The 13524-nt window shown below is 43.6% G+C and overlaps 1 protein-coding gene across 7 annotated transcripts in view; it reads right to left on the reverse strand.

The window, feature by feature from the left end:
* The window catches only part of GCGR (glucagon receptor), a 202511-nt gene that overhangs the window by 70717 nt on the left and 118270 nt on the right, over positions 1–13524 (reverse strand). For all 7 annotated transcript variants that reach the window (XM_029599090.1, XM_029599089.1, XM_029599088.1 and 4 more), the window contains 2 exons: positions 705–811; positions 295–451 (listed from right to left, as the gene is read on the reverse strand). In XM_029599090.1, the coding sequence (XP_029454950.1) occupies positions 295–451; positions 705–811 (264 nt within the window). The remainder of the gene's footprint in view (positions 1–294; positions 452–704; positions 812–13524) is intronic.

The raw sequence follows: 13524 nt of genomic DNA on the forward strand, positions 1-13524 counted from the left end.
GGGAGATGATGTTGGAAGGAAGGCAATGGGAAGGATATCAGTTGAGAGTGTGGGGAGAGTGTAGGAATAGAGGGTTATTGCTTGGGGGGTTGAGTTAGTTTAGTGGTATGGCAAAGGAAGTTGGGAAGTTGAAGAGAAGAGATAAGAAGGGAGTATCAGGATGAAGAGGAGAGGAAGTGGGGAGAGGACATTGGTAGGGAAGGTTGGAATAGCAGGAGGAAAAGAGGGAGAAAGTAGACAGGGACGTGGTATTGGTTGGAATGAGAGGGATGGGGCACATAGGGATAAACTCACATCACTATTGAGCCAGAGCTGCACAGCGGAAGCATCATCAATGTTCTGATTATAACGAGTCTTGAGAAGCGCATCAATCACCAGGACTGAGGAGGACTTCACGATGAACGAGGCAAAGAGGTTCATGTGGATGTAATTCCTCATGCAGTGCAACTTACTGTGGAAAACCACACATGGTTTCAAGTCGGATCGTCCAAAATAATAACACGAAGAATCCCTCCTCTTCAGAAAACAAGATGGCTCCTCCCAAATCCCAACGAAAAAACACACTCTAACAACAGGATGGAACCACCCAAATTCCAACAAAGAAAACAATCTCCCCCTCCAAAAACAAGATAGAATCTCCCAAACCCCAGATAAGATAGCTGTATTCATGGATTATTTCTGTAGCGTTGTGCCTGGGTCCTCACCTGAAGCCTGCCAGGATGCTGAGAGCTAGGATGAGCGTCCCCAAAGACATGGAGTAACCCACTGTGTATGCAACCTTAAAATGTTCAAAAGTCTGAGCAAATTGTTCCTAGAAAACAAAGAAAAGCTTATTTTGTAAATTCTGGAGCATGGTGCTGCCATTCATTAACCCAGTAACAATAATCCAGGCTCAACAGCAGCACACTTTCCAATGAAATAGAGCAAGGAATAGGGCTCATCTCACAACTCAGTCAAAACACACATTCCTATAAGACAGAACATAAGAATTGCCATATTTGGTCAGGCCAAGGGTCCATCAAGCCCAGCATTCAGTCTCCAACACTAGAAACGTCCAGGTCAGAAGTATCTGGTAGGATCCCAAACAGTAGATAGATTCTATGCTGCTTATGCCCAGAGATAAGCAATGGCTTTCCTCCCAGTCTACCTGGTTAATAATGGTTTATGGACTTTACTTCCAGGAACTTATCCAAAACTTTTTTAAACTCATCTACACTAACTGCCTTTACCACATCCTCTGGCAATGAGTTCCAGAGCTTAATTGTGCATTGAGTGAAAAATATTTTCTCCAATTTATTTTAAATGTGCTACTTAGTAACTTCATAGAGTATTCCCTAGTCTTTGTATTTTTTTTAAAGAGTAAACAACCAATCTGCATTTACCTATTCCACTCCATTCATGACTTTATAGACCTCTATCATATTTCCCCTCAGCTATCTTTTCCATGCTGAACAGCCCTAATCTCTTTAGTCTTTCTTCATAGGGCATCCATTTCATTCTCTTTATCATTTTGTTTGCCTTTCTCAGTACCTTTTCTAGTTCTGCTACATTCTTTCTGAGATGCAGCGACCAGAATTGCACACAGTACTCTAGGTGCAGTCGCACCATGAAGCAATACAGAGGCATTATGACATTCTCCATTCCTTTCCTAATAATTCCTAACATTCTGTTTTCTCTCTTTTTTTTTTTTATATTTAATGTTTTATTGAATTATAACATTTTTTCACAAATGAAATAATCAAGAAAAGTAAAGAAATAAAATATCACAAAAAATATTAAGCACATTCCATATTACATAACAATCCTAGTCCACATCCTGGGTGGGAAAGAGGGTTTCCTAGCTACTTGCTATGTCTTTATTCTTATACAACCCTATCCCAACAAACAAAACTAATTTCACTACTGAGATTGCTGAGATTTATCCTTTAAGAATCGCTCTAAGTGGATGGGGTCGGTAAAGATAAACTTATTATTCTGGTAAGTTATTAAACATTTGCAAGGAAATTTTAGAAAATAACTGGCCCCTAAATCAAGAGCCTGTTTCCTCAAATTAAGAAATTGTTTCCTTCGTGCTTGAGTCGCACGAGAAACATCTGGAAAGATTTGGACTTTATGCCCACAAAAATTAAGATCCTTGACATGAAAATATTTAGAGAAAAATCTATCTTTATCTTTCTTTAAGGAAAAAGAGACTAACAATGTAGCTCTACTATTAATGATATCCATGGAATCCTCCAAAAAAGTGGAGACTCCAGGGCTATTCAATATATCCATTCCCTTCTCTTGTACCTGAGTAATCCTTCTAATAGGTAAATAGTATAACCTTGATAGTATTGGTATTTTATCATTCTCAAAGGATAAAATCTCCATTGCATATTTATTGAACAATTCTCCTGCTGACAATAATCTAGTTTTGGGAAAATTTAACATTCTTAAATTGAATGATCTACATTCATTCTCTAATAATTCAATCTGATTATGTAGCATTAAATTGTCTTTTATAAATGAGGTATTAGTGACAGCAATAGTATTAACTTGTGGGCCCAACGACTCAACTGCTTGTTCTACTCTCATAATTCTATTATCGAGATCTTCAAATTTTGCTTTAACCTGGAGAGAGAATTCATGTGATTGCACTACAGATCTAGTTAGTTTTTTATCTATTTTTGCTGACAATTTCCAAACATCAGAAAGAGTAACATTTTCTGGTTCTATATTACATTCGTCTACCTCTTCGGTCAACTCTGGCAATACCATTGGACAAGGCACAATGTTATTAATAGCAGTGTCAGTTCTCCCTTCAGTAATGGAACCAAACAGCCTACTCCCTCCAGTGTTACCCCCTTCTAAGTTTCCTAGGGGGTTCACTCGTGAGTTTTCAGCTGCAATAATCTCACTAGTACCTTCCATTAAAGGTTGTTGGGGGGGTTGACTGGACCTGGGGCTCAGGGAGACCCCCGAAGGGGAACTGCCTTCAGAATCGCCCCGTACAATGGACTCACCCATATGAATTATATGGTTGTCCATTGGTCCTTTTCTTACAACGGGAGTTGTTGGTGAGGAGGTCCAGTTCTTTGACTTGCGTTTCTTCCCCATGGTAAACTTCTACCAACAAAAAATTTACCAGGGGCGCGCCCCTTTGGCGCGCGGCTTCGGCTGCGCGCCGCAGATGCCTGCTTTTATGCTGTTCCGGGTGCTCGAGAATGACGTCACCTGGGGGCGTGTCCACAGCCGCGTCCTCCTCTCCTTCGACGAGGAGATAGTGTGTTCTTTTCTCTGTTTCAGCGTCAGCACTCGCCTCAGGACTCCTGCAATAGCCGGTACGCTCTCCTTCCCCCGACTATTACTCCGCAGATGCCTGCTTTTATGCTGTTCCGGGTGCTCGAGAATGACGTCACCTGGGGGCGTGTCCACAGCCGCGTCCTCCTCTCCTTCGACGAGGAGATAGTGTGTTCTTTTCTCTGTTTCAGCGTCAGCACTCGCCTCAGGACTCCTGCAATAGCCGGTACGCTCTCCTTCCCCCGACTATTACTCCGCAGATGCCTGCTTTTATGCTGTTCCGGGTGCTCGAGAATGACGTCACCTGGGGGCGTGTCCACAGCCGCGTCCTCCTCTCCTTCAACGAGGAGATAGTGTGTTCTTTTCTCTGTTTCAGCGTCAGCACTCGCCTCAGGACTCCTGCAATAGCCGGTACGCTCTCCTTCCCCCCCCTGTTTTCTCTTTTTAACCACTACCGTGCACTAAACCAAGGTTTTCAATGTATTGTCCATGATAACATCCAGATCCTTTTCCTGCATGGTTACTCCTAATGTGGAACCTAACATTGTGTAACTACAATTTGGATTACATTTCCCTATGTGCATCTCTCAGCACATGGCCACATTAAATTTCATCTGCCAAGGTCACATGACGGGATAAGCAGGAGAAAGATGCGAGTCTTTGCTGTTCCCAGGTCTGTTCCACCATTTACCCTGCTTAGCAATATTCTTAGCAGTTAAAATCGCTTCTGGAGTAAAAGTGACTGTGTCAAGCCTTAGAAGATTTTTCAAGATTGAAGAATTAGTGAATTATGTCATTGAAAGTACCCAGAAAGGCCAAAGAGAAAATGAAGGACACAGCTTCCAAAATGGCGGAGAGTCAACAGCATTAGCAGGGGTTAATCAAACTCTGTGTTACGGCTATGCCTGCTTTGTAGCCGCCTCACCACTAGAGGTCCTCCTCGAGCATGTCCTTCTGGCTGGCCCACTCCTTCCTTCCTGTCTACTCTATACACCACTCTTGTCTTTATAACCCTGTCTAGCAGTACCATTGGCGCTTCAGCATCGAGCTCACTTGGGTTCCCTGCTCTAGCCTCCCGTGCTTGGCCTTTGGGCCTTCTGTCTGCTTCTGTGTTGCCTTGCTTGCGGTGTTTGGCCTTCGGGCCTTCTGTCCTGTTCTGTATTGCCTTGCTTGCGGTGTTTGGCCTTCGGGCCTTCTGTCCTGTTCTGTATTGCCTTGCTTGCTGTGTTTGGCCTACGGGCCTTCTGACCTGACTCGCCTTGCTCTGTGTGTGTGTGTGGCCTACGGGCCCTCTGCCTTCTGTATGTGTGTGTGGCCTACGGGCCCTCTGCCTTCTGTGTGTGTGTGTGGCCTACGGGCCCTCTGCCTTCTGTGTGGCCTACGGGCCCTCTGCCTTCTGTGTGTGTGTGTGTGGCCTACGGGCCCTCTGCCTTCTGTGTGTGTGTGTGTGGCCTACGGGCCCTCTGCCTTCTGTGTGTGTGTGGCCTACGGGCCCTCTGCCTTCTGTGTGTGTGTGTGTGTGTGGCCTACGGGCCCTCTGCCTTCTGTGTGTGTGTGTGTGGCCTACGGGCCCTCTGCCTTCTGTGTGTGTGTGTGTGGGCCTACGGGCCCTCTGCCTTCTGTGTGTGTGTGTGTGTGGGCCTACGGGCCCTCTGCCTTCTGTGTGTGTGTGTGGGCCTACGGGCCCTCTGCCTTCTGTGTGTGTGTGGCCTACGGGCCCTCTGCCTTCTGTGTGTGTGTGTGGCCTACGGGCCCTCTGCTTACAGGGTGTGTGTGTGTGGCCTACGGGCCCTCTGCTTACAGGGTGTGTGTTTGGCCTACGGGCCCTCTGCCTTCAGGGTGTGTGTGTGGCCTACGGGCCCTTTGCCCTGCTCTGCTGCCTTCGGGCCTATGTGTTTTATGTTCATTGTCAGTGCTGTCCTGGTTTGTCTGTACCGTTCTCTGTCAGTCTTGTTTTCTCTTCTCGGTCACTTATACATCCAGCCATTATCACTCTTACCTGCACGCTTCCTGAATTCATCCTTACCAGCACCCAGTTCCAGTTTCCTGTACACCTGTACCTGCATTCACATTCATACATACCTCCATGCAGTATCAGTACTTAAGTTCACCCTTACCTTCATGCATCTGATATTAGGTATCCCCAGTCAGTGTGAAACTCCATTTGCCTATTCCACCTTCCCACTTGCCCATAGGGTTCATTCATTCCTGCCTGCACCAGCCAGCATCTGGACTCGTCTGCAACCCTGCCTCTCTCCACCCAGAGACACCCCTGTTAGTGGTGTTCTCAACTCCTGACCGGAGCCCTACCGTGACACTCTGGTAATTGAGATAACCATTGAGATAACGGCAGAAGCTGAATAAGCACTCAATAAAAAGTTTGAACAAGCCTTCAATAAACTGAAAAACATGAATGCGAAACTAGGAGCAGTGGAGAAGGAGAAACACATGCAACGACTACGGAGCTTGCTAAGTTGGAAGGTCTGGTAACCAGATAGGAAGAAAAATTAGAGGACCCAGAAAATAGATCATGCAGGAATAAAATAAGGATTGTGGGCATTCCAGAGACTATTAAAGAAAATCGACTGCATGAGTTTTTGGAGACGTGGCTCCCCCATGAACTTAAGCTGGACAGTTATGTGGGCACATTTGGATTTGAGAGAGCACACAGAATAGGCGTGTTGCGGGAAAATGCTAGCAGGCCCAGAATTGGGATTTCCAGACTTCTTAACTTTTACATAAAATGACAATCTTGGTGGCAGTTCAGCAGGGTCCATAATTTTCTTATGATGGGAAAAGAATACTCATTTTCCAAAACTATTCAGCTAAACTTGCAACTCAAAGAAAAGAGTTCTCACCACTTTGCTCGAGACTGTTTGACGTGGAGATTCGATTCGCACTGCAACATTCTGCACAGTTACGTGTGCTGCATGGAGGCCAGTCGATGATACTTGATTCCCTAACAAAAGCCTATGCTTTCATAGCAAAAATCGAAGGGTCCCACATGGCAATTGAAGAAGTGACGAACAGCTGAAGTACAGCTTGATGCGTTGTGACTTAATCATAGTTATGTTAGCTGATTTGACTTGGAGATCTTTATTACAGCAAAGAACTGTTTTATTATGGATTGCTAGTTAGGCTGACTATAGTTTACAGTGAGCAGAGAAGCTCAGAGCAAACGTACGGATTGTGCCGGCAATTGCAAGTACCAAAATCTTTCTCTGGATTATTATGGTGGGGTATCATAGTGCCCGTTTTGCCAGGTAGAGAGCGTGGCGTTTAAAGCAATCTGCTTATTTTGGAAACAAAGCTCTGGTGACTGAGACATCCTGCACAACAGAGATTTTGTGATTCAAGAGATGATTAGTCTGTGATCCAGCTGTGCTTTCTGGGAGTCCCCAGTGCTTGTGAACAGCCTTCGCCACCACCACCCACAATCACACACTTTTCTTTACCTTTCTTTACCTTTCTAAATCTTATGGTTCACTTCTGGGCGTTCCTCCACTTCATGGGTATGAAGTTCTGTGTAGTGCTTCATTTACAGTGTGGCGGTGAAGTTTTCACTTTGACTGTACAAGGTGCTAAAATGCTGACCCGATTTTACAGCAGAAGAAAGAAGGCAGAGATTCCAGGGGAGATTTGTCATGTTTTGTTGATAAAACCTGGAGTCTGGTGTTAAATTTATGGTTAAGGAGTTTTCTGTAATAGCCACATGTCCCAGTGATTATCTACATGGTCAGCTCTAGTTGGATTTACCTACAATTCAGAAAAACCTAGTTTTATGTTGTTTAAGATTTATTTTTATTTTAGGGCATAAGGTATACAGACTATGTTACTGTTTTCTGCTAAGTTTTTGATTATATTCCTTTTTTTGGCGGGGAGGGGAGGGGAGAGGTGCATGGAGAATCACTTTCTGGGAATTCTTCTTAATGATACCAGTCTCTCCTTTTGCCCTCAGGTTACACAAATCATTAGACAAGGATTCTTTAGGCTATGTGTTATTGCTGGCCTCAAGAAACTATTACAGGCCCCTGAATTCCGTATCATGTTGCAAGCATCAATATTCCCCATCACTGACTGCTGTAACAGTTTATATGCTCTCCTACCGCTTTCTACACTTCGACCATTGCAGCTCCTGCTTAATTCCTCGGCTCGCTTAATTGCAGGATTGAAGCGTTTCGGCCACTTCACTCCAATACTTATCGAGTTACGCTGGCTTCCTATTGGCGAAATAATTAAATATAAAATCGGCATGACAATTTTTAAATTAATTAATAACTAGAGCTGCTCATGGGTGAATGCCATCTTAAAATGTTATCAACCATCTAGAACTTTACGTTCCTCTCAGCGCAGGCTGTTAGATGTTCCATATCCTAGAGTTGCACAACTGCACGTTACTCATGAGTGCTCTCTTTCAGTTGCCAGTCCTGCCCTTTGGAACACTTTCCCAATGGAGCTTTGTCAGTGTAACTTGGTAAAGAATTTCAGAAAATTTCTTAAAACCTTTTTGTTTAAATTAGCAAATTTTTAAGAATGTTTTGATTTTACTCACCTGTTTTTAGTTATTATTATCTTTATTATGTATGTTTCATTATATGTTTGATTTTATTTTCATTATGATGTTTTAATCTTTTTTTATGTATATTATTATGTTTTATTATTGAATTTTATGTTTGTACCCTTGTACATCACCTAGACCTACTTTAGTGTTAGGCAATCCATAAAGCTTAATAAATATAAATAGTATTTATACATTACATTGGATAAAGGGCATAAGCAATGATGAAGGAGTTAGTAGAAGGTTGATTAATCCTCTACTGAAAACCCGATTGGCTGGGAGTGGGTATCCAACTCTTAGGGACTGGTTTGCGCACCTCTGCCCTGAAGAATGTAAAGCATACAATTGAAAATGTCACAATGGGACAATCTTCTGGTTGAGAGTGGAGTTGCATGCTGCAGTACAAGCATCTTCAGAGGAAAAATGTCCCTATATGCAAGATGTTTCATATAGGGAAAAATAACCCTTGCTGTAGTTACACGATGTTAAGTTCCATATTAGGAGCTACCACCCAGGAAAAAGATCTAGGCGTTATAGTGGATAATACTTTGAAATCGTCGGCTCAGTGTGCTGCAGCAGTCAAAAAAGTAAACAGAATGTTAGGAATTATTAGGAAGGGAATGGTTAATAAAATGGAAAATGTAATAATGCCTCTGTATTGCTCCATGGTGAGACCACACCTTGAATACTGTGTACAATTCTGGTCGCTGCACCTCAAAAAAGATATTGTTGCGATGGAGAAGGTACAAAGAAGGGCAACCAAAATGATAAAGGGGATGGAACAGCTCCCCTATGAAGAAAGGCTGAAGAGGTTAGGGCTGTTCAGCTTGGAGAAGAGATAGGTCTTTAAGATCATGAGAGGTCTTGAATGAGTAGATGAGAATTGGTTATTTACACTTTCGGATAATAGAAGGACTGGGGGCACTCCATGAAGTTAGCAAGTAGCACATTTAAGACTAATTCGAGAAAATTCTTTTTCACTCAACGCACAATTAAGCTCTGGAATTTGTTGCCAGAGGATGTGGTTAGTGCAGTTAGTGTAGCTGGGATTAAAAAAGGTTTGGATAAGTTCTTGGAGGAGAAGTCCATTAACTGCTATTAATAAAGTTGACTTAGGGAATGGCTTCTGCTATTACTTGCATCAGTAGCATGGGATCTTCTTGATATTTGGGTACTTGCCAGGTTCTTGTGGCCTGGTTTGGCCTCTGTTGGAAACAGGATGCTGGGCTTGATGGACCTTTGGTCTGACCCAGCATGGCAATTTCTTAGGTTCTTATGTTCTTATATATGAGTAGAGGGTTGATTAGTCCTATATGGTGGCATTTTACTATTCTCTTATAAAGATGTGTAGGAAGATAAGGGGAGGGGAGTTGAGTGGGGGGATTATGTTTTGGTGCAAGGGGATAGCAGACTGCAACTCATTTTAGAGTATGAGGAGCCATCTGGGGGAAAGTACTCTGATAGTTTGAGGAGGCCCATGCTGGGTGGATTTCTGTGTGGTTGCATCAGAATATATGTGCAGAGAAGCGAGCTTCCATAAGGATAATGAGTAATAAAGACTTGAGATGTGTCTCCAGGAATATTGATGAGATGAGTTCTGCTATTAATTGCTAAGTTCTGCTGGCACTGAAAAGGTAAAAATCAGAATCCTGCTTTATTACAGGAGACTCATCTAAATGATATGGAGCATGCCAAGCTAAAAAGATGGTGGGTGGAAGAAGTATTTTTTGCCTCATCTGGCACTAGGAAAGAAGAATTGCTATTCTCATTAGTAATTTGGTAGCATTCACTGTGGAAAGAGCTGTGAAGGACTCTAAGGTCCATTTTATTATAGTCAAGGACAAAATGTTTGGGAACAGCATAGTACTATGTAGCTTACATGCACCAAACACCTATAACCCTTCTTTTTTCACAGAGCTTATACAAAGACTCTTGGAGTTGGAGGCTGATCCTTTGCTAATTGATGGGGATATGAACTCTGTTCATGATCCAGGCATGGATAGATCTTTGGGAGGAATGGATGGGAAGATTAAGAGATGCAAAGTGATGTCTCATGTACTATGGATAAATTGGATATATGTTCCTTTTTCAATAAAAAAATTGAATTTAGGGTAATTTTAAGATGGCTGAGAGACGTGGCAGCTTGAAGCTCTCTTTCTTCTGAGTGTTATTTTGATTTGTCTTGTTGGGTATTCCTTCCCCCAATTAGCCCTATGGGCAGAAAAAGAAAAGGCAAATCAAACAATCTACCTTGTGTTGTTGGTGGGCCGATGGATCATCATGTCTCCTTTTTGCTGGACGCAGTTTAAGAAGAGCAAAGTATGAACCCCTCTGTTACCACCTGTAAAGACGGACCTATGTGACAATGGATTTACCGTGAAAGAAGGGCTTTTCTCTGAAGATCAGCGCTAGACTGATCACCCATGGCTTGAGAGTCTTGTATGTTTCCTTTGCTGCAGGCCTGATAGGAGAAGTGAGATCATAGCAGCTTCACAGCTAGGGAGAAGAATGGTCTGAGAATGATGGCTCTCCATTATTGATGGCTGGTGGACATACTGAATCTGGGAAGCTGGAGAAACCAGGAGGCCTATAAAAGAGTGTATGTTAGAACCTTCGTAAAAGTTAGGGATCAGGTATTTAGCCTGGTCCACCTCAAGAGAGCCCACAAGGGAATTCTGGTTGCAGGGCATTTCCCTAGGGAGAGGGATAAGAAGGCAGGCCCCAGATGAGAGCAGAAAAAAGCAAGAGTTATGCTAAAACTACTTATCTTTAAACTGCTGTGCTTTTGTTTTCAGCACTGCTGAGGTAAGCAGGCTTCTATTTTATTAATTTGCTTGTAAAAAATAAAACTCTGTAGAAGACTAGCTGGAGGCCAGACTGTTCTGACTTCTGGAAAGCCAAAAACCACTCATGCTGTATTAAATAAGGTGTTATTCAATGGGATGTTCCTGCTCTAAGCTCCTGCAGTAAAGAAAGGAGGAAAATATTTTTTCTGAATTTGACTCTGCTTCAATTGTTTACAATGAACAATGAACTGCGTCAAAATTATCCTGGGGTCTGATTGCAGCCAAGCCGAGAGATAAAATACAGCAGGCTAAGGGGGTAGCTCTGCCTTGAGAGACAAAAAAAAAAAAGTCAGTCAGAGCCAAAAAGGCAAAGATTTTGTTTTCTTTTCAATAAAGTAAGAGACTGCAGTAAGAAAAGCCCCTGTGATGCCAAAGCTTACTAACTAATATGGAGCAATTAGTGCAGACCATCCTTGAAGGGCAGTAGGAACTCCAGAGTGGTTCAAGTTCTACATGAACAGCTTAATCAGCTAGCCCAAACAATACAAGCCACCACAACACGACCAACTCCATTGCCTTCAGTGTTGTTTAAAATAAAGGCAAGGGAAGACCTGGATGTCTTCTAAAGAAATTTGAGAGAACCGTCCTTATGGCTGGTTGGCCAGCCTGGACTGCCTACCTGGTGAATCTACTTACAGGCAGAAATCAAATGGATTTTCAGGATATCAATCCTGATGGATGAACCAGCTATTCGGAGATTAAAGCTGCCATCCTGCATAGGGCGGGTTATACTATGGAAACATACTGGCAACAGTTCCAGTGTGTGGCGCTCTACATCTTGGGAAAGTCCATGAAGCCTTTTTCACTGGCTAAAGGATACGGGATGGAAGTGGCTATAGTCAGAAGCAAAAACAGGCCTCAAAGTAGCCAACCCAGGTCCTCATGGAACAATTCCTGGATAGGATGGAATAACCTATGTAGAACTGGGTGTGACGACACCTGAGCTCACCCTGGAAACCACACTGGAAGTGGTGGACTCCTTTCATCAGGCTCAGTTGATGCCAGAATACAAAAGCTACAAAGGCAAACTGTACAGGGTACCTGGCGCGGCAGTGAGAGTGCAAAATCCCAACAAGGATCCTCAAAGTAGGACAGCTCTGATTCCATACTCCAGCCACAGACTCCAGGCCCGCCAGCTTTGTTTTAACTGTGGGAAAAGAGGTCATCTGGCCATAGACTGTCGATACAAAGGGGACAAATCTATGGATGTCAATCTGGTGACCCAGCCAGCACTAAAGATTCAGGTTCACACTAGCAAGGGAAAATCTTCAGCGTGGGGATGACCGCTGGGTCTGAAAGAAAAGAATCCCTGAGGTACCACAACAAAAAAGTGGGTAAGATGCAGGTATTTTCTCCTTTTGCTCACTGGGTGCAGAAAATGAGCATAGAGAGGTTTTGTCTCATGATAAAGAACAGAATCAAGAACCCTTTATAGGACGCATTGAAGTTAAAGCAGAACAGGCCCTGCAGGTGTGCTCCTATTGTGGAGCAAAAGACCATGTTGTCAAAGATTGCCCGTGGCTTAAAGATGAAGAGTGGGAGCACAATCTAGCGAAGCTCCACAGCTGTAACTTCATTGATATTGCTTGTTCAAGACTTAGGGTCTTTGTGATCCCAGTTGAGCTGGATGAGATCCCTATCCAAGCTCTGGTAAATTCAGGATGCGTAAAAACTCTTATCTGGAAGGAGCTAGCCCCGTGAAGGTATATCAATTACAAAAAGAAGGCAACACTCGCTTGCATACATGGTGACCAGCGACAGTCACCAACCCATCAAATTCTACTGACAACTTTGGTGAGCAAGCCAATATAAAAGTGGGAATACCGTGGGCGCTTATAGAGGTGAAGGAGATGAGATGCACAATGCCTGAAAGATCTTCCTGCCTGTGTCTGTCTTTCCCCTTCGCTATCGGCGTGGCTGATGTCGCCATCGAGCGTCGGGTGAGACCCTTCAAAAGCGTCAGGCCAGTAGTAGAGGTTGGAGCACTTATGGAGGTGAAGAAGATGAGCTGCACCATGCCTGAAAGATCTTCCTGCCAGTGTCTGTCCTTCTCCCCGCTAGCTGTACGGCTGACATCATCATTGAGCACCGGGTGAGACTTCAAAAGCAGTGGGCCAGCAGCGGGGTGCACCCGTTAGGAAGAATTTGTGATCAACTAGTATCTCCTCTGTGGCTATGGAACCTGTAACAAGTTCATAGGGAAGAAGCGTATGTTCTGTAGCTTATGTAGCTGTATGTTCTGGCCCTAAGGCTAACTATGTTGTATGGTCTCTTAAACTAGCCAATAGGGGCAGTGATGCAGAAGGCTCAGTTCTATCGGGAGCCTTTCTCAGCCCCAGCTATATTCTACCTCACAAGTGGAGCAAGTTGGTAAGGACATTCCTGTTCAAGGAGCCCCCTTGGAACCTGGTGTAGTATTTTCATCGAATTCCTCTGACTGTGAGCTATGGTTGGGACAACAAGAACCTAGTAATATCTCTTCAAGAGATTTATGGAGGATAATGATTAGGATGGAAAAGGTTCTGACCCAGTCTTTGGAACAGCTGAATAAATTAACTGAGGAAACTAAACAAAAGTTTTTTACTTGTGATAGTTGAGTGGGATGTATCGAAAAATATTTGGGCAAAGTTAAGAAGCAGCTAGCTGTTGATTTATCTGTTAGCACAGCAAAAGTGCAGAGTAAACAGCACATACATGTAGTGAAATCAAAGGGAAGAATAGCACCATTGTCTGGAATTAAATAAAAATTGGGGACTTATGTATTGAATGTTGCACTTCGATGGAAGGGAGCGTTAGGGGGCGCTCCCCAGTGCAGGACAAGATGTGTGTGCCCTTGCGGTG

The sequence above is a fragment of the Rhinatrema bivittatum genome, chromosome 4, assembly GCF_901001135.1.
Source record: "Rhinatrema bivittatum chromosome 4, aRhiBiv1.1, whole genome shotgun sequence".
Classification (NCBI taxonomy): Eukaryota; Metazoa; Chordata; class Amphibia; order Gymnophiona; family Rhinatrematidae; genus Rhinatrema; species Rhinatrema bivittatum.